Source organism: Ochotona curzoniae, unplaced genomic scaffold (assembly GCF_017591425.1).
Source record: "Ochotona curzoniae isolate NIBS_2020 unplaced genomic scaffold, NIBS_Ocur_1.0 scaffold_4953, whole genome shotgun sequence".
Taxonomy (NCBI): Eukaryota; Metazoa; Chordata; class Mammalia; order Lagomorpha; family Ochotonidae; genus Ochotona; species Ochotona curzoniae.
This window is the reverse complement of record NW_024467127.1, coordinates 4,370,276-4,394,622: the sequence shown is the minus strand read 5'-3', so window position 1 is coordinate 4,394,622 and position 24,347 is coordinate 4,370,276. Positions and strand designations below refer to the sequence as shown.

Genomic DNA, 24,347 nt, shown 5'->3' with positions numbered 1-24,347 from the left:
GAAGTGGGAGAAGAGAAGTTTATTTTGGTGCGAACATTTCTTGAATTGTGTTAAGAGACTCCAGAAAGTTCATGGAAGATGCATATTGTAAGGAAACCGTGAGTGCATTTCAAAGTTATCTTGCACAAAAAGTGAAGTTTTCTCATGTACTCCTTGAAGTATCCTGGCTTGTGGCTGCTTTGAAAAGGCAGTGACAGGTGGAGGGAAGATGTACACAGCAGTTGTTGCTTAGCAGCGGATGGGAAGGGAGGACCGTGCAGGGAGCACATCAGGCACTCAGAGGTGGCTCCCGCCGAGTCCTGCCGGTGGCTGGGCTCGGACAGCTGCACCTGTGCCACCGTCACAGCTCTCATACCCTGCCCCCGCCCCCTCCCTGTGTTGGTTTTGGCATACTAACAGTGTGATAGTTAAAGGAAAAGGAGAAATGGTTAGGGGGAAGGTTGGCATTGGGTTCACTCGGTGTGAACATGAGTGACCTAGAGAATCACTTCCTGCACATGAGTTTGGATCAGGTGCATTGGCGGCAGAGTCGGAAGCTGGAAGGGCCCAAGGCCTTCTGCCCTTGTGTGTGTGTGTATCTGTGTGTTTGTCTCTTTCTGGTCCTGTTCATTCTGTCGCTTTGGTTGACTCCAGAACATTCCAGGTCTTGTAAACTCAAGGCCAAGCAACTCCCCAGCCCAGGGAGCAGGCATTTGCTCAGGGGCTGCGTGCTGGGGAGTCAGTGACCGCTCAGCGTGTCCGTGTGGGGTTAGAATGATGCCCCTCTGAGAGCCAGGTGAAGGTGCCTGTGTCACTTGAGAGACCTTTTCAGAGAAGCCCTGTTGGCCACCATATCAGAAAAAAATGCGGATGAAAGTGTTTACCTCTGCTAAGTGTTTTCTCTTGCTGGGCCCTCCACGACTGTCCTTATTTCAGCAGGGATTTACTGAGAACCTGTCGGGGATGGGCACTGGAGATGAGGTGGGAAGGACAGGGCAGTGGTTATGCTAATGAATATCGAATCACAACCATGACTTAAGTGACACAAACCAATGCAAAAGAATGTATTCTTACTTGGTGACTGTCAGTTCAGAGGAGATGGACTTCTCTCCGATGATGGAGTCACACCTGTGGGTGCCGACAGGCTCCATCTTCCACAGGTGTGTGTCAAGCTGTCCACTGCACAGGGTGAGTGTGTGTGACACAACCTTCCCTGGGGTGGCTGTGGTGATTGTAGGAAGATGGAATCGTTGATCTGTCTGCTTTGCAGCCTAGATGCCACCATGTGCAGGCAGGGTCCCACCTCGCCATCTCTGTGGGTTGATGGAATTGCTAGGCTGTGCCTGGGGGTGGCCTCCCCAGGACCTGTGTTATCATTGCCTTGGCTGCTGTGTCCTTGTGACGGAGCGCGGTCTGCCATCCTCAGCTGCTGATTGTTGGAGCTGGTGCAGCCTTTCTTTACCTGGGGTCAGTCCTGATGCTGGTTGTTCATCTTCTGTGTGTCACTGATGTTTGCGTGTGGTGTGTGTGTACAGACCATGCTCCTGTTTGTCATTTCGCAGCTGTGAAAGTGGACAGAGACCTGGGTTGTCCATTCTGTCACATTACTGCTCTCGGATGACTGTTGTGTCTGTTTATTTGGGAAGTGTCTTTAGCCCCGCTCTAATCACGTTGTAAAGGTAATCCCGACTCAGACATTTGCACTTACTTCCAAGTATTGCAGCCCAGGGAAACCACAAGATAGATCTTTGAAATGAGTGTCTCACACACTTGCATATTTACCTGATATGCCAAATCAGAGTCACAACATTCGGAAGAGAGGAAGTTGTTTGGCCAAAGGAAATCTGATTGATACAGGGTTGGGAGTGGTGAAGCAGTTGAAGCCTAGGTTTAGTGGCCGTCTGGGCCCTCTTTTCTTCCTGGTTTGTGGAAATATGTAGGGAGCTGGGCAGAGCTGGCTTCTTGGATTCCTCTTTGCACTCATGTCCCCAGCTGACTGCCTCGGGAGCTGGAGACAAGTTTCAGGGGAAGCAGCTCCTTGAGTAATTTGTAGTTAGTGATATGTCAGCTTTGCAGGCCACATTCTCAGATGCCACCACATGCCTGCCCATAACTCAGCCTCTGGTTGTGCACTTCTCCTGTCTTGGGCAGATAGTAAAAGGGAGGGGAAGGGAGCTAGCTTTATGATTCTTACCTAGAGTCAGGTGCCTTTGGCTGGAGGTAGAGGCCAGAGCTAAGTCACAAGGCCACGTGTGCTTTGAGAGTGACCATGCGTGTGCTCCCTTGCTCCCCAGCCAAGATGTTCCGACGAGTGCTCACCATCGTGCAGGCACACTGCAAGCTGGGCTTGACCGCAACCCTCGTCCGGGAGGATGACAAGATCGTTGACTTGAATTTTCTGATTGGGCCTAAGCTCTATGAGGCTAACTGGATGGAGCTGGAGAACAATGGTTACATCGCCAAAGTCCAGTGTGCCGAGGTAGCTGGGCCTGGGGGGTGGGTGGGCATTCAGGGTGGGCTCCCCCAAGTCCCCTGTGGGCTGGCCCGGGTTGTTGCCACTTCACAGAGGGATGGAACAGGATTCCTGTCTGTGAGTCACACAGCATGAGGAGAAGTGGACCCGGCATAATAGCCTCCTAGCGAGGATCCTCGCTTTGCACGCCCTAGGATCCCATGTGGGCTGCAGTTCATGCTCCAGCTGCTCCACTTCCCATCCAGCTTCCTGCTTGTGGCCTGGGAAAGCAGTGGAGGATGATCCAAGGCCAGTGGCTGTGTGCCTCTGTGGGAGACCCCAGGAGACTTCTGGCTCCTGGCTCCAGATCAGCTCAGCTCTGGCCATTGTGGCCGCTTGGGGAGTGAACCAGAGGATGGAATCTGTATCTCCTTCTCTCTGTATATCTGTCTTTCCAATGAAAAAATCAATCTTAAAAAAAAAAAAAGAAAAAGAATGCAGACCCCAGGCACCTAGTTCCTGGGCTCATGCTCCTTCTCTGTGTGAGCAAGCTCCTGGGGGTTCCCTTCCCAGCCCCCCCGGGAACCCTGGGAAATCTGTGTATGTAACCATCCAGCATCAACAACCTTAACAGTCTGTGGCCTCAACTGTTTTTTTCGTAAAAACCCATTTGCCTGGTATAATCTATGATTCGTACCTGTCGAGGTGTATGTTAAAATTGTGTCCAGAGGTAAGACATCAAGAAGAAACAATAAGAACTCTGCCTAGCATCTTTTTTTAAATGTTTTTGAATCCTTTTTTATCTTTTATTATCATCATCATTACCATTTTTTGATACAATTCCGTAGACCCCCTGAGATTTTCCTTATCCCCTCTCCAATTCTCCCCCTCCCCAAGTTCCCCTATATTTTTCCTAAAGCATAGTTCTTCATACACAGTCATATGCCCATTATTGTGGGCATGGACAGTGGCAGAGAGTCCAGCATCCTACTGTCATATAGTAAACAGTTTCATTGGAAATCCATCTTTAGTCTGAAAGTAGTGACACGTACTGTGTTGTATCCTCACATCTGGATATGATAGTCTCCATTTCATAGTTCCTGTACATTCCCTTAAATGAAAAGCCACAAAACAAAATCAACAACAGGAAGAAAAAAGAGATTAACAACACCATTAAGTTAAGTAACATGCTACTGAATGACTAATGTATTGCTGAAGAAATGAAAAAGAAAATCAAAAACCTTCTTGAAGAAAATGATGCTACCGTATGATGAGTCATTAAAGAATGTAATGAGAAAAAAAGTGTTTTGAAGAGATGAAACTAACAACAAAAAAATCAAAATGCGTGAGATATAGTTTCTGCTGCTCTTTGTCAGTGAAATGTGTCTCCTGTAGGCAACAAATAGATGGGTTTTGTTTTTTAATCCAGTCTACTAGTCTATGATGTTTGATTGAGCTTAAGTCATTTACATTCAGGGTTAATATGTGTGGGTGGTATAATTTGGTCCTGTCATTTTAGTAATGGGTTGTTCATTGATTAAGTCTTCTGTTGTCATTTTACTGGGATGTTCTTCCCCTTTGCCTTTGGTTTTGGTGGGTGCTATTCCTCTTCTTTGTCAAGAGAATATCTTTAGGTATCCTTTGTAGGGCAGGTTTGGAAGAGGTATATTCTTTTAACTTTTCTTGACTGTGGAAGAATTTTATTTCACTTTCAAAGACAAAAGAAAGCTTTGCTGGATATGTTATCCTGGGCTGACAATTTCTTTTAGAATCTGGAATATGTTACTGCATCCTCTTCCGGTCTAGTTTTCTGTTAGAGGTCTCCTGTGAATTTAATTAGTATTCCTTTATATGTCAATTGATTTTTTTCATGTGCATACTTGACAATCTTTTCCTTATATTGGGTTGAAGAGAGCTTGATTATCATGTGTCTTGGTGAAGATCGCTTTTGATCAAGCCTGTTGGGAGTTCTGTATCCCTCCTGGATCTTGTTTCCCAATTCTTTCTCCAGATTAGGGAAATTTTCCTTGATTATTTCATTAAATACATTTGCAAACTCAGCTTCTCTTTCTGCACCTTCTGGGACTCCCAGAACTCTTATATTTGGCCTCTTAATAGTGTCTTTCAATTCTTGAATACTTTTTTTGGCCTGATCCAGCTCTTTTTCCAGCTTTTGGTTTGTTTCCCCCTGATAACAGGAAATATCTTCCAATTTTGAGATTCTTCCTTCTACTTCCTTCATTCTATTTTGGAGACTCTCCACTGTACTTTTAATTTGCTACACTGTATTCTTCATTTCTAACATATTGTCTTTCTTTTGACTCATTTCCAGTGTGACATATTCCTTAAATTCCTTGAATGCCTGCTTTACGTGCTTCTTGTTGTTGATAAGAAGCTTTATAAGAAGTGTTTTGAATTCTTTATCCTCCATTTTCTCACTGTCTTCCTCAGTTGTCTCTGAGGTTGGCAAAGGCTTTTGCTCCTTTGCCGGGGAGTCTTCAGTAACATTAATGTGCCTTTGTCTCTTCTTTTGCTCTTGGTCATTGTACTTTTGGTTAGCAGAATCTTATCCTTGGGGCAGGTTTCTAAGCCGTGTCACCCACAGGTCTGCAGTTCAATTTTACTTATTGCAGTTGGCACACGGCTCTTTGTTTTTAGCCAATTGTGCCACTCCCTCCAGCAAGTTCTAGGTCTGGGTTCTTATGTTAGATTTCCACCATGGTCTCCATAGCCCCAGCTCCTGGCTCACCAGTCTCCACCTCCTGTGATCCCATGATGAGACTGAACTGTTTTTTCTACAGCCTTTCTCCCACTTCTGGTTGGAGCAGGTCCCAGGAGTCTTATATAGCTAGATTGTTGGTGGTAATAATCTTGCTGGAACTTGTTGGCCATTAGGTCTGGGTGCCATACGGACCTATTTTGACCCGTATGATGGCAATGTTGATATTTTCCTGTGCAACCAGTGCTGTGCCCTGTCTAGCAATTTAAAATGGCTTGAGGATGGTGGTCTCTGTCCTGCGGGAGTGGAGAGGGGCTTCCTCACCCCTCAGTCATGCTGTCATCCCGCCACATTAAGAAATTGTTGCTGGAGGCCCGAGGCCACCATTCCTCTCCGTTGTCTCCTCTGCCCATCAGGTGACCATGTTGTGGAGCTTGTATTTGCCTTGATCTATTGTTTTCTGTCAAGGGGCTGATCCCATTGAGGTTGGTGTTTTTCTTTGGTGTGCCTTTCCTCGTTTTCTTTGACTCATGTTAGTTATGACTCATCCCTTGAATCTGGGATTAACACGATGTGATCTATGTTGGAATACTATCCAGCAAGAGAAATGAATCTTTCCCAGTCTCTTCCACCCTGCCCTCTTTATTGGCTCTAATGATTACCCCCATCTGCTGGTTCTGTCTGTGTTTTCTCTGTGGCCGTCAGGGGCTTGATCACTGGACCCTTGCTGCTGCCCCCAGCTTGGGTCTGCGTCATCGAGACACTGCAGGTGTTCTGATGTGGGGCCGCTGGCCTGCGTGCCTCCCCTCAAGTTGTTTTTAAACAGATGTGTTGGAGTATTATTTATGCACCCTGAGATTCACTTTTGAGTGAATTTGTGATTTTTAGTGAATTTGAAGAGTTATTCAGATACCTCCATGATCTCATTTCGGAACATTTTCACTGCCTGATAAAGGGCCCTTGGGCCTGTTTTCATCTGATTTGTTTTCTGTCTCTATAGTTTAGTAGTTGTTGTGTTTTTTTTTTTTTTTTTGCTGTTATGACAACGTTGCTGCATTTATTTTTATGCTTTTCCTAGTACCCTGTATAAGCTTTTCTTTCTCTCTTTTAAAATCTCTCTTTTTTTAAAATCTGTGTTTACTTGAAAGTCAAAGTGACAGAACGAGAAGACTTCATCTACCCGTTCTCTCCCTTAGTGACTGTAGCAGCCAGAGCTGAGCCAGGCCAGGCCAAAGCCAAGAGCCTGAAAGTCCATCTGTCCCCCGCGTGGGTTGCAGGACCCAAGCACTTGTCATCGTCTGTTTTCTAGGCGTGTTAGCAGGAGTCTGGTTCAGAAGCTGAGCAGCCAGGACTGGAACTACCACTCTGCTGTGGGACGTTGGCATTGCAAGCCATGGTTTAAGTCACCTGGGCCACTGCCCTGACCGCAAGTGTTTTGAGTTTTTGTTTTGTTTCATTGAGATTTATTTTTATGTGAAAGGTGGTGTTACAGAGAGAGGAGGATAGATAGGTAGAGATAGCTTCTATCCACTGGCTTACTTTTTCGGTTGTCAAAATGGCCAGAGCTAGGCAAGTCCAAAGCCAGGAACCAAGAGGTCCTTCCAGGTCTCCCACGTGGATGCAGGAGCCCAAGGGTTTGGGCCATCCTCCACTGCTTTCCCAGGCAGTGGGCAGAGAGCTGGATCAGAAGTGGAACAGCCAGGACTTGAACTCGTGCCCATATGGATGCTGGTGCCACACGTGGACACTTAACCTACTATGCCATAATGCTGGTCGCCTGAAGGTTTTTCTGAAGTGAAACTGTTGACACTGGACTGTGACTCCTCTCCTCCCCCGACTATGATAGGGTGGAGAAGTCGCAGAGGTATAAGTACTGAAGTTGTGTGTGTGTGTGTGTTTGTGTGAAGTACAAAGTGGCCCCAGTGGAAAGCTGCTACCTGGCAGAAACGTGAGAGTGTCAGGGTATTCCAGAGTGTGCCAGGGTGAGTAGGGATGCTTCCTGTTTCCTCTGACTCCTTAAGAATGACTTTTTTTTTTTTTTTCATTTAAATTTTTGCTGACCTGGTTGGTGTGAGGTGGTATCCCTTTATGGTCTGAAATTGTGCTATCCTGTTTACCAGTGACATATATTTATGGGTTAATGGTTCAAATGCTGGGAAATATGTGACTGTAAAGATGTCATTCTGGACAAAACACGGCTTTGACCTTGAAGAATCAGAAAGTCTCATGTGGTCTCACGATAGAATGTGACCCTGAAGGAAGCAGACACTTAGCATCCTGCCACCGGTGGGGCTGAGATCCCTTGGGTGCTGTTGGGTGCCGCACGGCTGGCACAGGTCCCGATGTGTCAGCAGAGGCCGTGTGGACTCTGGCATGCACAGCTCCCGAGAGTCCTTTGTGTCTGTACACAGCCCGGAGTCCTCAGACCTCACAGCGCGGGGTGCACTGATGTGCGGGCCACGAGCTCTTGGTGCAGAGCACCCTCTGCAGTGTGACCGACTCTCACCTGCGTGTCCACGTTGTCCCAGCATTGACGCGTGGGACCCTGTTCCCTCTGGCTCCTGTGTCCGCTGGACATGTCTCTGTCTTTGAGCTCATTCCTGTCCTCCAGCACAGCGAGATACTCGATCTCCTCTGGTTCCTTCCCTCCCCCAGGCCTGGACTCAGCATTTCCCCAGGCAGTCCTGGATCTGATAGGTAGATGATAGATGTCAGAATTTTTTTTTTTAATTCATTTTAGAAGTTGTTGCTTTATTCTCATGAAACATTTTCACAGTAACTTCAGACTCTTCCTGCCCATGGGCCTTTGCCAGCACAGCTTTGACTCTTACCGTGAGCTTTTTCACCTCTCCTTGCATTTCTTTTGCTGTTTGCATAAGGTCTGTTTCTTCCATTCAGGCCATGTGTTGCAAGTCTGTATTTGGGTTCATTTTTCCTTGCCTAATGGATGTAGCTGTAAATCCTGCCAATGCGTTACTGCACTGCTACTGAAGCGGGTTCTGGATGCAAATGGTATGGCACATCATAGCTGGTTCTTCTCGAGTTGCTGTCGTGGGCACTGCTGCCTTTCCAGGGTGGAGGACACCAATGACCGTCTCCTCTGTAGTCATCAGCTGGTCAGGAACTGCCAGGCCCCGCGGTTTCTGAGATTCCTATTGGTGACAGGTCTTCCGGCACTCAGGGTCAAAGGGAGCAAGGATGGAATTTTAAAACCCAGGTCCGTCGAGGCATGCTGTGCAGTGTCAGGATGTCACAGCTAGGCTGGCTGAGCGGACAGAAAGGCGAGTGTGTACGCATGTTGGAAACCCCGAACTCCACAGATTGGAGCCTGATGTTCCCTCTTTCCATGTTTGCAGATCCTTTCTCAGACATTGTGAGAAACTTGGCCATACGTATTCGTTCAGCCCTAGGGTGTACACACAAGAATTTTAGACTTGCTAACCAATACCACTAATAAAAGCAAAGCTGCAGCTGAGCATCTGGTTATAATTCGTTCTGTCTGTGGCCTGAGGGTGTAGAGTCCAAATACCACGAAGAATCTTCAGAAAGTTCATGGAGTATTGTTTGTGAAAAAAAATTGCACCGAAGTTAACTTTTCATTTCATTTCCCATGAACTTTTTCAAGTACCCTCGTATGCTTCAGCTGTTTAGTTTTTCGGTCTCCCTGTTTTCTCCTCCTGTGGGCTTTAGGAGAGAAACGTGTGTGGTCTGCTCCATCTGTTTGTGTCATGTTCCCTCTTGGCTGTCCCTGCACCCTTGTCCCGTGGCTGTCATTAGTGGATAGTTCGGTTCAGTTCAGACCATGCTGTGTTGTCCTCCATTACCTTACCCTACCTGCCTCTGACTTTGAAACCATTGTTTGTGCCAGCTAAAAGGCTGGCTAGATGAAGGTTTGTGTGGGTGAGGGCTGGGATCCCAAACACAGGAAGAGAAGGCCCCACAGCGCTTCATGGGAACCTGTTCCTGTGAAGTGTGTGCTGGTATGGGGGCTGAGTAGGGGATTGCTGGTGCCCCTGATTGTGAATGTGGCTGCCCTGGCTCGCAGTTGGTGTGAAAGTGATTCCACAGGCATGACTGTCTAAAACCCTTAAATGGGGCCCAGTGCGATATCATAGTGGCTAAAGTCTTCACCTTGCATGTACCGGCATCCCATATGGGCGCCAGTTCATGTCCTGGCTGCTCCACTTCCCATCCAGCTCCCTGCTTGTGGCCTGAGAAAGCAGTTGAGGATGGCCCAATGCCTAGAGCCCCTGCACCCACGTTGGAGATCCCGAAGAAGCTGCAGGTTCCTGGCTTTGGATCCACTCAGCTCTGGCCATTGCAACCACTTGGGGAGTGAACCAGCAGATGGAAGATCTTTCTCTCTGTTTCACCTTCTCTGTAAATCTACCTTTTCAATAAAAATAAATAAATCTTAAAAAAAAAAAAAGAAAGAAAAACTGTTAAATGATGGGCTTGCAGGAGTATTCTGGTTCAGTATTGGCTTCTAGGTTTGGATTCACTTTGTTGTGTGTGTGTGTGTTCTCATGGTTGTGTTAAAAGCATGGTCTTCATAGCATTGATTTTGTGTTTGGAGTGTGAAGAGCTCCCGGTCGAGATACTTCAGCCTGCCCATTGATCCCTGGTTCTGTCTCCCTTGCAGGTTTGGTGCCCGATGTCTCCTGAATTTTACCGCGAGTATGTTGCGATTAAGACCAAGAAGCGGATCTTGCTGTACACCATGAACCCCAACAAGTTCCGGGCTTGCCAATTTCTGATCAAGTTTCACGAAAGGAGGAATGACAAGATTATTGTGTTTGCGGACAATGTGTTTGCCCTCAAGGAGTACGCCATCCGGCTGAACAAGTGAGTACTGAAAACTTGGTTTTCCTCGTCGAGGGGGCACAGGGAGCCTGGCTGCGGCCTCCTGGGACCTCAGGCTGTACCGCCGCTGTCAGAACCCAGGCCAGACAAGAAGGTGATGGGAGAGGGAGCAGAGACAGGAGGGGCGAGTCTCCTTTGGCCCAGAGAGCTGGGCAGGAGCAGTTCCTCGTGGAAGTGCTGCACGGGGGTCAGCATCGGGAGTTCCAGGTGGGTGGTGAAGAGCCGCTCTGTCAGTGCCAGCACGGAAGGTGTGGGCACACACCTGGAGAGAACTCAGGAGTCCCACAGCCCCTTGCAGATGTGTCCCCATCCCTGCCAGGGGGAGAGGAAGCAGCCTGGGCTTCCCTAGACCTCACGTGCTGTGTCCCACAGGGTAGGGTGCTTGGTGAACGCAGGTCGTAATCCTTTTTGTGAGGATGGCGAGTAGAGATTGACCAGCTTCTCTGTAGCAAGGCAGATGCTAGGTGCTAGAAATACTTATGTATATTTTGTTTAATTCTCATCTCAGCCATGTGAGACTTTACTCCCATTTTATATGAAGGAAAAAGGTTGACTTTCTGGAGTGGGCCTGGTAGGTTAGATCCTATTTGGGATTGTTGTGTCCCGTATTGAACAGAGAGCGCCCGTCTACTAGTTCACTATCCAAGTGCCCCAGATAACAGCCAGCATAGCCCAGGTCCCCCTTGATGTGAGTTACAGGAACTCAGGCAGCTCATCAGCCGCTGCCTCCCAGGGTGCACAGTAGCAGGACACTGGAAATGGAAGCGGAGCTGGGCCTTGAGCTCAGGCACTCTGAGAACGGAGCAGCACCTTAGCAATAAGGCCAAATGCCTGTCACCAACTCCTTTTGCTGGGTTTGCATATACAATGATGAGCCCTCCAGGCAGGATCCATGAACCTCTCAGTTCTAATGTTCTGTTTGTCCAAGGGGATCCCCACCCGGCCACATCAGCCTGCTCTGCTCCAAGTGGCTGTCATCTGGGCTTCCCATGGATGTCACCCTGTGAGTTGTGTGGGCCTCTTGTGTGGCAGCCCCCATTTCCTGACTGTGGCTCACTCGTTTGATGGCGCACGTGCCCCAGGAGATCCCTGAGAGAAGGGATGGAGGGAAAGTTTGTTGCTCGGCTGTGTACTTGAGCAGCAGCTGGGCTCGAGTCTGATGCTCTCCGCTGTGATGCTTGTGTGCTTTCCTTACAGAAGTCCCTAGGATCTCCTCTTTTTTTTTTTTTTTTTAATTTGGAGTAAGTCTAGGATGGCCTGTTTTTCTTTGATTGTGCTAAGATTCAGGCCCTTCTTTCTCTCCTTTCTAAAAATGTTTTTATTTGAAAGGCAGATTGGTAGTAAAAGAAGGAGACAAAACTTGCATCTTCACTCCTCAAGTGCCTACAACACCCAGGGCTGGGCCAGGCTGAAGCCAGGAGCCAGGAAACCCACGCAGATCTCCCTCATGGGTGGCAGGAAGCCACGTCCTCGAACCGTCACTCTTGCCTCTGAGGGTGCACATTAGCAAGGATGCTGACTTGGAAGCGAAGCCCTCAGGCCTGGCAGGTGAACCTGGGCTGCAGGCATCCAGTAACCAGATGCCGCCCCGCTCAGGCCCCTTCTTTCTGGAAACGCGTGTCTCTCTCCTGAGAATTGCTGTTTTTCCTTCGTTTATCATCTTGTGTATCTTTTCTCTATTCTCTCTCTCTAGAATCTCTTCTGAGCAACATGTTCTGTTTTTTTATACATTTTTCTCCTTTTTTTTTTTTAAAGATTTATTTTATTTTTATTGGAAAGGCGGATATAAAGAGAGGAGAGACAGAGAGGAAGATCTTCCGTCCGATGATTCACTCCCCAAGTGAGCACAACGGTCGATGCTATGCCGATCCGAAGCCAGGAGCCTCTTCCGGGTCTCCCACGCGGGTGCAGGGTCCCAAAGCTTTGGGCCGTCCTCGACTGCTTTCCCAGGCCACAGGCAGGGAGCTGGAAGGGAAGCGGGGCTGCTGGGATTAGAACCGGCGCCCATATGGGATCCCGGGCGTGCAAGGCGAGGACCTTAACCACTGCGCCACCGCGCCGGGTCCACCTTTCTTTTTTTTGAAGATTTATTTATTTGAGGGCCCCGTGCAGTAGTCTGGTGGCTGGAGTCCTCACCTTGCACATGCCAGGATCCCATGTGGGCACAGGTTCTAATCCAGTAGTCCCTGCTTCCCATCCACTCTCTGCTTGTGGCCTAGGAAGGCAGTGGAGGGCAGCCCAAACAAAGCCCTGGGACCTTGCACCCGCGTGGAAGACCTGGAAGAAGCTCCTGACTGCTGGCTTTGGTTCGGTGCAGCTCCGGCTGTTGCGGCCTCTTGGGGAGTGAATCAGCAGATGGAGGATTTTCTTTCTTTCTCTCCTTCTCTCAGTACATTTGCCCTTCCAATAAAAAAATTTTTTAAATAATAATAATAAATCTTTAAAAAAAAAGATGTGTGACTTTAAAAAAAAGGCTTAATTATTTGAAAGACAGAGTTGCAGGGAAAGAAGCGGATCTTTCATCCACTGCAGTTGGCTGCAGTGCCCTCCCCTGTGGGTGCAGGGGCCCAAGCACTTGGGTCCCGTTCCGCTGCCTTCCCAGGCACATTAGCAGGAAGCTGGATGGGAGACGGATCAGCTGGGTCTTGGATCAGTGCTTGTGCAGGATGTGGGCCTCGTGCACTGCATAGCAACACTGGCACTGCATAGCAACACTGGCACTTACCTGGCTAGCTTCTCAGCCTTCTCTTGAAACTTGCTTTCCTTGAGTTGTTTCTTGCAGTGTCAGCAGGGTCTTCTCAGAGGCTCTGAATGAGTTCGAAGCTCCCCATGGTGCCCTACGCTGACTCTTTCAAGTTTTCTTTTGCTTGTTTGTTTGAGCTTTATTTCGTTTATTTGAAAGAGTGATATGTCGAGAGATTTTTCATCTACCGTGTCACTCCCCAGGTATCCACAATGGGCAGGGCTGGACCAGGAGCCAGGAGGTCCATCCAGGTCTCTCTCATGGGTGATATGGCCCCTCACTTGGGTCATTGCTGTTGCTTTGTTGGGGGCATTAGCCAGGATCTCGATCAGAAGCAGAGCAGCCAAGACTCCCAGCAATGTTCTGATGTGGGATGCCAGCGTAACAGACAGCGTTGCAGGCTCAGCGTGCTACACCACCACCACCACACCAGTCCCTTCAAGTTCTTGTTTCCACGTTTTCTCCGGACCTTGTCACAGAATGACCAGGCCGGCCAGGCTGTTGGAGCAAGAGCGTAGTGGCTGCTGCTAACTCTAGGCTGGCTGGTTTCTCTTGTCTTCTGGATGTCAGTATGTGCTGAGGGGAGAGAGGGCTGGGGAATTTGAGCAGGGAGGGTATGCTTCACTTTCAGTCTCACCTTTGTGCCCAGCTCTGCCCACTGCCCTCGTTGCTCAGCAGCCAGAGAGTGAGGCTGTAGTGTCCCGCCAGGGGCTGGGAGGCATTCCTGCTGCTGGAGCCAGGACCCTGCCCCTTGTGCACTCCGAGGCCACTGGGCACAGTCTCCACCTGGCTGCGTTCTGCATGGCAAGTTGCCTTGTTTTGTCATAGGTTCCCCTCCCACCCACTCTAACTTAGGCTCCCTCCAGTCTCTTAGCTCAGTTATGTGCCTGCATGTGTGTGTCCATGTTACAGCTTCCGGAATGCTTCCCACCACTCACCTGGGATTTCTCCTTTTGTCTGTGTGGATCTGGGTCCTCTTTAGTCTTGTGTGATCACATTAGTGCCGGTTCTGGCAGGGTGGTGTCCCAGCTGACCACTGTTTTCTTCTTCACCCCCTCTTCTGCTTTAGACTCCTTCCAGAACCTTCTTGGAGCCTCTTCAGGCCATCATCCCTATCCACATTTGAAATAGCAGAGGCCAGGTCCTTGGCTGTGGAGATGCTGATGTCCCCGGCGGTGTGGACTCTGAATCAGCCTGGCAACATGAAGGGCCCCAGACCGTGGTGCTCTCATGGGCCAACATGAGAATTACAGCATTTTACTTAACACCTTTTTCTATACCTCTAGCTTGCTTCAAAAAAAAAAAAAAAATATTTACTCAATGTTTATTTGAAAGGTGGAGTGACAGAGGGAGAGACGCAGAGAGAGATCTTCCATCTGTTGGTACTTCCTGTATGGCCCTAGCAGCCAGTGCTGGGCCAGGCTGAAGGCAGGAATCAGGAACTCCATCTGGGTCTCCAGGGTACGTGGCAGGGACCACCAGGCAGGGCCTGGCACTCCCATGTGGCATGTGAGCACATGGCTCCCCCTGCTGTGCCATAGCACTGGCCTCCATGCCTGACTCCTGTGGAGGCCATTCAGGTGTAACAGAGCCCTTGTTTATCTTGCTTCTTACCTTCAGGTGGTTCTGTGTGTCGTGAACCTGCTGCTTTCTTAGCCTGTGACAAGTGCTCTGATGTGCATAGGGGGCCAGTCTCAGCAGCTGGCTCTTGCCGGCCTCACTGAGGCAGGAGAGGCTGTCAAGGTCCCTGGCAGTGTGGGGGAACTGGGCAGGGATCTCTCTCCCTCACCTTGAGGGCTCTATGGCCCTGGGGTGTCATTGACCTCTGACAGAGCTGCCACTACCTGGTGTGGCATCTTGTGCCTACCCGTCATAGAGGACTGCTGAGTGTTCGGTTCCTAGAGGATGGTTATTCTGGTAATGTGTGCTGTCTGGGGCCCTTTTCTAATAATGGAGAAAGAAAGAACCATCTAGAAACCTAGGATCAAAAGAGAGGCTGTTACACTGAGTGACAGCGTGCCGCTTATAGAAAATGGTGAGTTGTGTGGTGTCCTGGATGCCCAGTACCAAAAAGGGCTGCCCACAGCTGGGCTGCCCAGAGCCAGTCAGCCTGGGTAACTTTGAGGAGCAAGAAAAGCAGTGGTCCCGGGCCCCTCACTGACACTGCCTAAGGCCTCAGTGGCCATGCAGGCTCTGTGCCCTCGAGTTGTACGCCCTGGATGGAGCGCGAGGCGGTGGTGAGCGGGGGAATATGTGCTCTCTGCCCCGGAACTCTAGGTGTGGGCTGGTGCCACACAGACTCTGCCCTGGAGATCTGGACCTTAGTTCCCTAGGAGCAAACTGGGGAACATGAAGCCCGCTATTTTACAGTTTTTGTTTCTTTTCTTTTTTTTTTTACGGTTTGTCTATTTATTTGAAAGGTACGGTGAAGGGGGTGGAGTAGAGAGAAAGATCTTGTATCTGCTGTTTCATTCTCCCAGATGAGCTCAGCAGCCAGAGTAAGCCGAGATCCGTCAGGCCGAAGCTGACAGGGAGCCAGGAATTCCTGCAAGTCTCCCAAGTCCTTGGGCTGTGCTCCCCTGCTTCCCCAGCTCCATGAACAGCCAGGACAGGGACCACTGCTCTGATGCAGATTCTGGAACAGAGGCAGCAGCTGAGTGCACTCAGCCCCAACGCCAGCCCCCTCTTACACTCCTGAGGCATACTGATGGGTATGGAAGGAATTTACTTACTTAGCATCATGCCAAGCCTGGTACCTGTCCTGTGTGCATCATTGCCGTTACACTGGCTAGCCGGGGACACCAAGCCTAGCATGTGCCAGGACAGGAGAAAGGGCTATGGTCTTCCCAAGGGCCATGGTGTGATTGTTGTGTCCCAAACAGGGAGCCTGTGCTGTGTTGGCAGAAGCCTTGCAGATAGGTGATAGGCTGAGGGTTCCTGTCCACTTTCTGCCCACTACTCCCTGGAGACCACTGCTTGTCATCCTTCAGCTTGGACATGGAAGGGGGCAGTGTGTTCTCCACTGCTCCCGTTGGTCTTCCTGAAGTCTGGCAGTTCTTGTACGGATACAGGCGCGTCGCAGGGAACAGTGCAGTTGAAAGGAAGACGTACAGGAAGGAATCCTGGCAAGGGGAGGAGCTGCAGCCATGGTCCATGGCCTGTGACTTTGTGGCGTCTGGTGTGCGGGGTGGCCGAGGGCATCTTGAGGGAGCCTTGCCGAGCACTGCTCCGCTCTGCCGCGGGGCTGTGACTGTCCTAACCTTAGTCTCACTCTCTCTCAGGCCCTATATTTACGGACCCACCTCCCAGGGGGAAAGGATGCAGATTCTGCAGAACTTCAAGCACAATCCCAAAATCAACACCATCTTCATATCCAAGGTCTGTGTGGCACACAGGTTGGGGGAAGCCTGGGGGCTGTGTTGGCATTCCCACCTGCCTGTCATCCGGGGTGGAGGAGTGGGGTGGGGCGAGGATCTGCCGCTGAGTAGTAGAAGCAGATGATTTAGGATTTGTGTGTCTGCTAAAGTTCTTTGCCTGGCTTGGGTTTTCCCCACTTATTTTAGAGATTGAGGAATTTTAAGTTGTATTTTCTTTCTTAAAAGATCAGAAGTTAGACACTGGACTGAGATTGTCTGTGTGGCATTGGCCGTGTCCACCCCAGCCCCTGAGGTGTCCGGGAGTGGGTGGCAGCATCAGCACACACTGCTGTAGACCTGGCTTAGGGTGGCACTGCCCTACCTGCAGTAGTGCTGGGCCTGGAGCTTGAGAGCAGTCTCCAGATTGAGATAGCCCTGAGCTGAGACAGCCAGGCAGCTAGAGCCGGACACTCCCTCCCCTGGCAGGGTTGCTGGGCGCTGGCCACTGCCAGGGTCCACTTGTCCCACAGGGGCCACTGCTGCTCTCTGCTCTCGGGTCTGACCGTGGAGTACTCTGTGCGCACCTGTTTCCATGTGTAGCCCTATCCACCAGCATGGGAGGCTTCGCTGAGACAAGAAGTACTGGGTCAGTGGTACCAGAGCTGCTTCCTGGTGGCTCCTCCCGAGGCCCCGTGCCTACCCTTGGCCTGCAGCAAAAGGCCCCGGGCCATGACAGGAGTGGTGCTGTAACTGTACCTGCAGGCCAGGTCTCCTTCAGGCCTGGGCCAGCTGTGTCCTGTGTGAACGCCTGCCCACACTCACTGCTTCGTGCTCTCTCTAGGTGGGTGACACATCATTTGACCTGCCGGAAGCCAACGTCCTCATCCAGATTTCCTCCCACGGGGGCTCCAGGCGGCAGGAGGCCCAGAGGCTTGGGAGGGTGCTCCGAGCTAAAAAAGGTAAAGGCAGCTAGCTGCGGGTGGGCCAGCCGAGCCAACCGATCCTCTGGGTGAGGAAGAGGGCTGAGCCTGGGTGGGCCTGGCTGAGGAGACATAGAAGAGAAGATAGGAGCACCCAGCCCTCTGTGTGTCTCACGCGTGGGGAGTTCACACGTGAGTGTCTCCCTTGACTGTGCTCTCAGCTGAATGGTGATGCTGGGAGGAAGGGGCGGAGCTTGATAGTGTAGACATGGGAGGGCTACCTGTGGAAGCAGGGTGGCTAGGAGCACCCGTAGAGGTGGGGTCAGGAGGAAGGAAAGGTTGACAGGAGTAGCCTGGGCAATAAGACAGGTAACAGAGCACCTCTCCTCTGTGGTGCCCCTGGTGGAGCTGGCAGGCGGGAAGCAGGGCTCCCAAGGCTTGGGCTGAGGAGAGTCAGGCTTCCTGCCATCAGTAACTATGGTAACAGGGCCTCAAGTGCCATTGTGGGGTACTCCAAGGACCAGGACTAATGTCGATGCCAGGGAGTGATAGGACAGGGATGCAGGCTTATCCAGGACATCTGGATTGCGGGTGGTTGGACATGGCGAGGCTAGTGGACCCCACCTTACTGAGGCGTGTCCAGGAAGCAGTGGCAAGGCTGTCTGTGAAGCGGAGCAGGGCTTGGGTTTCAATCAACTGCGCGGCCTAGACAAGTTGTTTGTTCCTCCAAACCTCGATTTTCACATTGAAGTGGGGGTGACCATGTTATCAGCCTCAGAGGACTGTTGGAGGGTGAGCTGTGTGGACCACAGCACGCTGCTGCTGTTAGCACTTGCAGAGTGATTCACTGCTTATTCCTTAGCCTTCACAAGAAAGAAGCAAATCTGGGAAACTCTTGACTGTGGTGAAAATTACATTTTCTCACTCAGATGTCTTTGAGATCAGTTGCCTGGTCCCTTCCTTTGCTGCTGTTAGCTCTGGGAAGCAGTTGAATCTAACCACAGTGGCACCTGTCTTGTCTGCTGACGTCTGAACCGGGACAACACAAAGGCTTCAGGTTTTCCTGAAGGACTCATTCGTATGTTCCGCCCTGGTTTCTGTGATAGCTCTCCCTGTTATGGAGGTTTTTTTCCCCCAGCAGTTTTGTTGAGATAAAATTCAGATAGTATACACTATACACCTGCTTTGCTTCCAGTGTGCAGCTCGGTGGCTTTTAGAATATTGACAAAGTGGAACCATTATCCCAAGCATCAGGATTTTCCCATCAGCCCCAGAGAGGAATCCTGCCCATCAGCAGTCGTGTCCAGCTTCCCTTGCTCCCACCCGCAGGCCAAGAGGCCCACCCCCTGCTTTCCTGGCTACCTGCCTGCTCTGGACCTGTCCTGAGGGGAGGCCCTCTGTGACTGGCTGCTCTGTCCAGCATCATGTCTTCAAAAGGACTCTCCATTTTGTGTCAGTATCTCTTATTTATTTGAGGGAAGGACAAAGAGAGAGAGCGCCCGTCTGCTGGTTCACTCCCCAATGCCTGTGAAGGCTGGAGCTGGGCTAGGGCTGAACCCGGAAATGCAGATGGCAGGAAGGATAGGTGCCACACCCCTCAGGGCGCGCAAGACAGAGGTCAGCCTCGGGCATGGAGCCGGGCACCCTGCCGGGGGACACAGCATCAGAGCTGGCAGGTTCAACACCTGTAACAGACCACTGCATGGACCTACCACATTTTACCCCTTCATTTGTTGGTAAAGAGCTAGTTTGTTTGTACTTCTTGCTCTTAGAGTAATGCAAATCCCTGTATGGATTTGTTTGTAGTTCTCATGGTTTTGCTTGAGTGAGTATGCCTGGACTGGGCTTGCGAAGCACTTGAGGGCTCCCGGTGCGTGTTGGTCCACTTCCTTGGGGGCCGAGTAGATGGCAGCCCGTGTGGGTCTGTGTCTGCCTGCTGACATGGTGATGAGCGCCCTCCGCTGACTGTCATCTGGAGAAATGTCTGCTCATGCGCTCTTCCTGTTTCGTTGCTGAGTCATGGTCTAGACTCAGGCTCTGCCTTGGATGGCAACTTGGCAAATACATCCTCATTCTGAGATTGTCTCTTTTCTGCCTTTACTATGTCCTTAGAAGAATGCAGGGTGATGATGAGCCATTGCCCATAGAACAGCCCGTGGCAGCACCGACCCCTGCATCTCAGGGCACCTGGCACTCGTGACTGCCCCCCATGGCAGTGCTGGGCCCTGAACCTTGGGGCTCTCAGCCTTTTTGGCTGCCGCTGTTGCCCTGATTCCTCTCCCCTCCCGCACAGGTATGGTCGCAGAGGAATACAATGCTTTCTTCTACTCGCTGGTGTCTCAGGACACACAGGAAATGGCATATTCGACCAAGCGGCAGAGGTTCCTGGTGGACCAAGGATATAGCTTCAAGGTTGGTCAAGCTAGGAACAGGTCTTTTTTGGTGCCCAGGAGCGGGGACCATCAGCACTGGCCTGGTTCCCTAGAAAGCTCATGGGACACATGGGCTCCCAGGCCCCGGAGTTTGTGACCCTCTGTAGGCTGCTGCCTTGCCTGGTGCTGCCTTTGTATCTCTGTGGCTAGCCCTACACAGAGGCACGGTTGAAGCCTCTCATGCGGGTGGAGGCCAGGACACCTGGGTTCTGAGCTTGTCTTGAAGGATATGCACCGTGTAAAGCTGGGCTGGTCTCCATCAGACCTTCCTCTGGGTGTTGTCCCTTCCCTAACATTCAGAGGGAGGCAGCTGAATGGCAGGGGCAGGGTGCGAGTGTCATCAACCCAACTCTCTGCAGGAAGGCGGGTCTGACATTGAGTTATTCTGCCGCAGTGAAAGCCCAGTCCCCAGCATTCTGCCCCCATGCCCTTTTGGAGAATACCTGGTCAAAGCATTCTGACATGCAGATGCTGCCAGTCCTGGGTGCCCTCCAGTCCCTGCTGCCTTCGCCTGATGCAAGGTGGGGGCCTTGAGAACCCCAGGACTCCTTCTGCTTGGCTGTGTGTAACCATCAGGGGCTACATACTGGAGCAGGGTGCCTTGCACAGCTGCCCTAGCACTGTCGGCCACCTGCCTGCACACCTGCAGGGGCCGAGGGACACAGGAAAGGAACACCTGTTGGCTTGGGCTTCACAGGTGATCACGAAGCTGGCAGGCATGGAAGAGGAGGAGTTGGCATTTTCCACCAAGGAGGAGCAGCAGCAGCTCTTACAGAAGGTCCTGGCTGCCAGTGACCTGGACGCCGAGGAGGAGGTAGTGGCGGGAGAGTTCGGAACCAAGTCCAGCCAGGTGAGTAAGGAGGAGGCCCCAATGGCCAGCTCCTGGGGCAGGCTTTTCCCACTCACATGTGCACACAAATGGAGGCTGGGGAGCCTGGTGGGGCAGGAAGTAAGATGTGGACACCCAGCGAGGGGCTGTTGTCCCTTCAGCTTGGAGGCCTGGTCTGCAGTGACACCCAGGGCGGCTTCATGCTCTGACAGGTCCTGGGATGATGGGTAGGCCCCTGCTTGGTGGCTGAGAAAGGCTTCATTTCAGCTGTCCCTGTGTAAGGGACCCTGGCCATGCCCTGGGCTCAGCGGTGTGACCTTGAGGAGCATCTAACAATCCACCTTGATCTCCTGGGGAGGGCCTGAGTGCTCCCCAGGACTTTACTGAGGTGCTCTACAATGACCATGGAGGGACAAAATCTCCCTGGGTCGGCTGAGCTGCCTGAGGTGCAGGTGCTGGGTGCTGCTTAGGACTTTCTGGAAATTGCTGAGAGAGGCAGGGTGGCATACGGTCACACCAAGGCTATCTTTGTCCTATGTCCCACAGAGCAGGGGTCTGGGGCAACCTCCTCTTGGCCATGAGCCACAGCCCCTCTGGCAGATGATGCTGGAGGAGGTCGTACTGGTGCTTGGCGCTCTTGGACAGGCAGCGTGGCTGTGAGTCACGGAACCTGTTGAGTCCCCAAGGGTTTCCCAGACACTGCTGATCACCGCCCTTCCCACAGGCGTCTCGCCGTGTCGGCAGCATGAGCTCCATGTCCGGGGCGGATGACACCATCTACATGGAGTACCAATCCTCGCGCAGCAAGGCCACCACCAAGCATGTGCACCCACTCTTCAAGCGTTTCCGGAAGTGATCAGCGTGGCCCGAGCCTTTGGGGTTAACGCAGTGGCAGGAACTCTGGTGTATGTACAGATATTTGGTATGTGAGGGATGATATTTATCTCCGTGTCCTGCGGAAGCATAAACAGTGTTTTTCCATGCTTGTCTCTGGCCTGGCTCGTGTCCTGGTAACACTCACCCGGAGCTTCTGGGCGGACATGCCCCAAGGTGGAAGAGCTTAGCTGGGACAGCTGAGATCCTGAAGGGCCGCCCAGTGATTCAGCCCAGCCCAGGCGGTGCCCTGTGCCCACTCAGTGCTGCCCAGTTCAGGCCAGGCGTCTAGCCTCTGCTCTGTGGAAGACACCATGCCCTGCGTGGTATCCAGCAGCCCCAAGAGCATCCTCCCTTGAGAAGTTGCTTTGCTCCGGGTCCCGGAGGGTCCTCCCCCAATCCTGCTCCCAACACAGTGTAGACACTGACAGGTGGCTGACCCTGTGTCCACCAGCAGAGTTCCTGGCTGGTCACTCTGTTGCACCCCTCCTTTTTCCTTTCTCTCCCTTTCTTGCTAAGAGTTCCCACAGGTACACCGTGGCCTCGAAGTGGGCTGATGTGTGTCTCCTATAGGTGGCAGGAACCCAGGGTTTTTTTTGTTGTCACTCTGTCCCCAGAGGAGGCATCAGCAGGGAGCCGGAGCTGGACACAACCTGGGCTGTCAGACTGCATGGCCTGGGACAACAGGCAGGTCTCCTGTGTGGGTGACGAGAACCCCGTCACTTGAGCCATCACTGCTGCCCCCCAGGTCTGCACTGGCAGGCTGTCGGTGTCGGGTGCCAGAGCTGAGAACAGCCCAGGCACCCGATACAGACTGCGGGGTCCTCACCACTAGACTCAGTGCCCATCCCTCCTTTACACTTCAAGATGCTTTGGGACTGGGGCCAGTGTTGTGGCACAGTGAGTTCAGCCACCACTTGTGATTTCAGCATTGCACTTGAGTATGAGTTCGAATCCCAGCTGCTCCACTGGTAATGTGTCTAGCTCCCTGGTAATGTGTCTGGGAAAGCAGTGGAAGATGACCAAAGTGGGTCCCTGCACCCACATAGGAGACCTGGCCAGGTCATTGTTGGCAGTTACAGCCATTTGAGAAGTGAACCAGAAGGTGGAAGATCTCATTCTCTCTTTTACTCTTTTTTTTTTAAAACTTTATTTATTTTATTGCAAAGTCAGATATACACACAGAGGAGGAGAGACAGAGAGGAAGATCTTCTGTCCGATGATTCACTCGCCAAGTGAGCTCAACAGCTGGTTCTGCACTGATCCAAAGCCAGGAGCCAGGTCTCCCACGCAGATGCAGGGTCCCAAGGCTTTGGGCCATTCTCGACTGCTTTCCCAGGCCACAAGCAGGAAGCTGGATGGGAAGTTGAGCTGCTGGGATTAGAACCAGTGCCCATGTGGGATCCCGGGCATTCAAGGCAAGGACTTCAGCTGCTAGGCCACGGCGCCAGGCCTTCTTTCTGTTACTCTTGACTTTCAGATTTGGTTTGGGGTTTTTTTCTGTTGAGGACAAAATGGACGAAGGGAGATTGCTCCTTTAAATTGGAGTATGCCTGAGGCCCAGACCTGGGGGAATGTGTACTCTGAGGAGCGGCTTGTTGCAATGGCATATTGTCACTCCGTGGGCTCCAGATGGCCCTGGCCACCACGAGGCCGCAGTGTCCTCTGTTGCCACACTGATTCCTGGCCCATGAGGCAGCCGTATACCCTGCCCGGGAAGGCCAGAGCTTCTCTGCAGGAGGCAGCAAGAGCCACCCTGGCCATGTCCTCCTCTGAGCTGGCTGCTGGGGACAAGCCGCCACAGTCTGGGTGGCAACTGATGGCACAGCACACCCAGGAGGTGGCCTTGAGAGCCATGCCCAAGGCTGCACCAAGACCTGCAGGAGCCCCCTTCCCTGAGCTCCACGTGGCCCCTGGCTGTTCCGCCTGGAGGGCAGCCACCCCAGTGTTCAGTGCCACACACTTCCAGCCCCTTGTCTGCCATCCTACAAAACGAGGGCATTTAAGGAACCCATCCCCCTTACTGCAAATTCCTCCCTCCCTGTGCAAGACTTGCCATCATCCTGTCACCCCACAAGCCCGATAGGTCTGCGCAGACCCGTTCTGTGTTTCCAACCCTGTGGCTCCATTGCTTCTCCCTGAAAGCAAATGCTTATGAGCCCAGCACTGGCTGAGACCCTTTTCCTGGGCTGGTCTCATGGCATAGCAGGTTAGCCTGCTACCTGGGACACCCACATCCCTGCTTCCAAGTGCCAGTTTGAATTCTGGCTACTTGCTTACAATCCAGCTTCCTGCTCATGTGCCTGGAAAGCAGCAGATGCCAGCTGACCAACCCCATTGTACATCTGGATATCTGCCCTCTTGGTTCTGTTTCTGGGGAGCACTAGTACAGAAGTTAGCAAAGGGAAAAGAGAAATAAGGAAATATTTTGGGTTGATTGAACTAAATTGTCAATTTTTTTAAAAATTATCTCTATCTTTTAAGTTTTGGCTCCTTAAACTCTTGTTTGACACCAGACTTCCCCTCCTGAATCTAGTCAAGGACCCTACTTTTGGTCCACACAGCAGTGTGTATGTTACCCAAAGCACCCCAGGAAGTAGAATTCCCCTGCCTTAATCATGCCAGAGGCACCTTTGTCGTGACACAGTGTGTTAAACCGTTGCCTGTGAAAATACCAGCATCCTGTAAGGGCACTGGTTCAAGTCCTGGTTCCTCCACTTTAGATCCAGCTCCCTGCAAATGTGCTTGGGAAAGCAGTGGAAGATGGAGCAAGTGCTTGGGCACCTGCGCCCATGTGGGAGACCTGGAAGAAGCTCCTGGCTCCTGGCTTTAGCCTGGCCCATCCCTGGCCATCGTGCCCATTAATGGATGGAAGATCTCTCTCTCTCCGTAAACTCTGCTTTTCAAATTAATAAATATTTAAGATATATGTTTGTACAGAAAAAAAAATTCCATGCCAGGGCCAGGTGTCAGCCAACTGGGGCCATCTACAGCTGGCAGCCTGGTGACACTTTTCAAAGCAGCCAATCCTGACATGTTTGCCCTGGCCTGCCTTACTGTTTCCCAGGAAACTGCATGCTCTCCTGGACTATCTCGCTTGTTCCTGCTTCTGTCTCCTGACCTCCCAGAAGTGGCCTCTTGTGGGCCCCTCTCTCTGCCTGGTGGGCAATGCCCTCTGTTT

At 51.5% G+C, this 24,347-nt stretch overlaps 1 protein-coding gene across 1 annotated transcript in view; it reads left to right on the top strand.

Annotated features, from left to right (window-relative positions):
• ERCC3 (ERCC excision repair 3, TFIIH core complex helicase subunit) overlaps nucleotides 1-21,271 on the top strand; it is a 29,329-nt gene extending 8,058 nt beyond the window's left edge. Inside the window, exons 9-15 of the mRNA XM_040971172.1 lie at nucleotides 2,274-2,458; nucleotides 9,793-9,995; nucleotides 16,038-16,134; nucleotides 16,954-17,071; nucleotides 19,326-19,444; nucleotides 20,162-20,314; nucleotides 21,018-21,271. Of these exons, the coding sequence (XP_040827106.1) occupies nucleotides 2,274-2,458; nucleotides 9,793-9,995; nucleotides 16,038-16,134; nucleotides 16,954-17,071; nucleotides 19,326-19,444; nucleotides 20,162-20,314; nucleotides 21,018-21,149 (1,007 nt within the window). The 3' untranslated portion in view covers nucleotides 21,150-21,271. The remainder of the gene's footprint in view (nucleotides 1-2,273; nucleotides 2,459-9,792; nucleotides 9,996-16,037; nucleotides 16,135-16,953; nucleotides 17,072-19,325; nucleotides 19,445-20,161; nucleotides 20,315-21,017) is intronic.
• The last annotated feature ends 3,076 nt before the right edge of the window (nucleotides 21,272-24,347 follow it).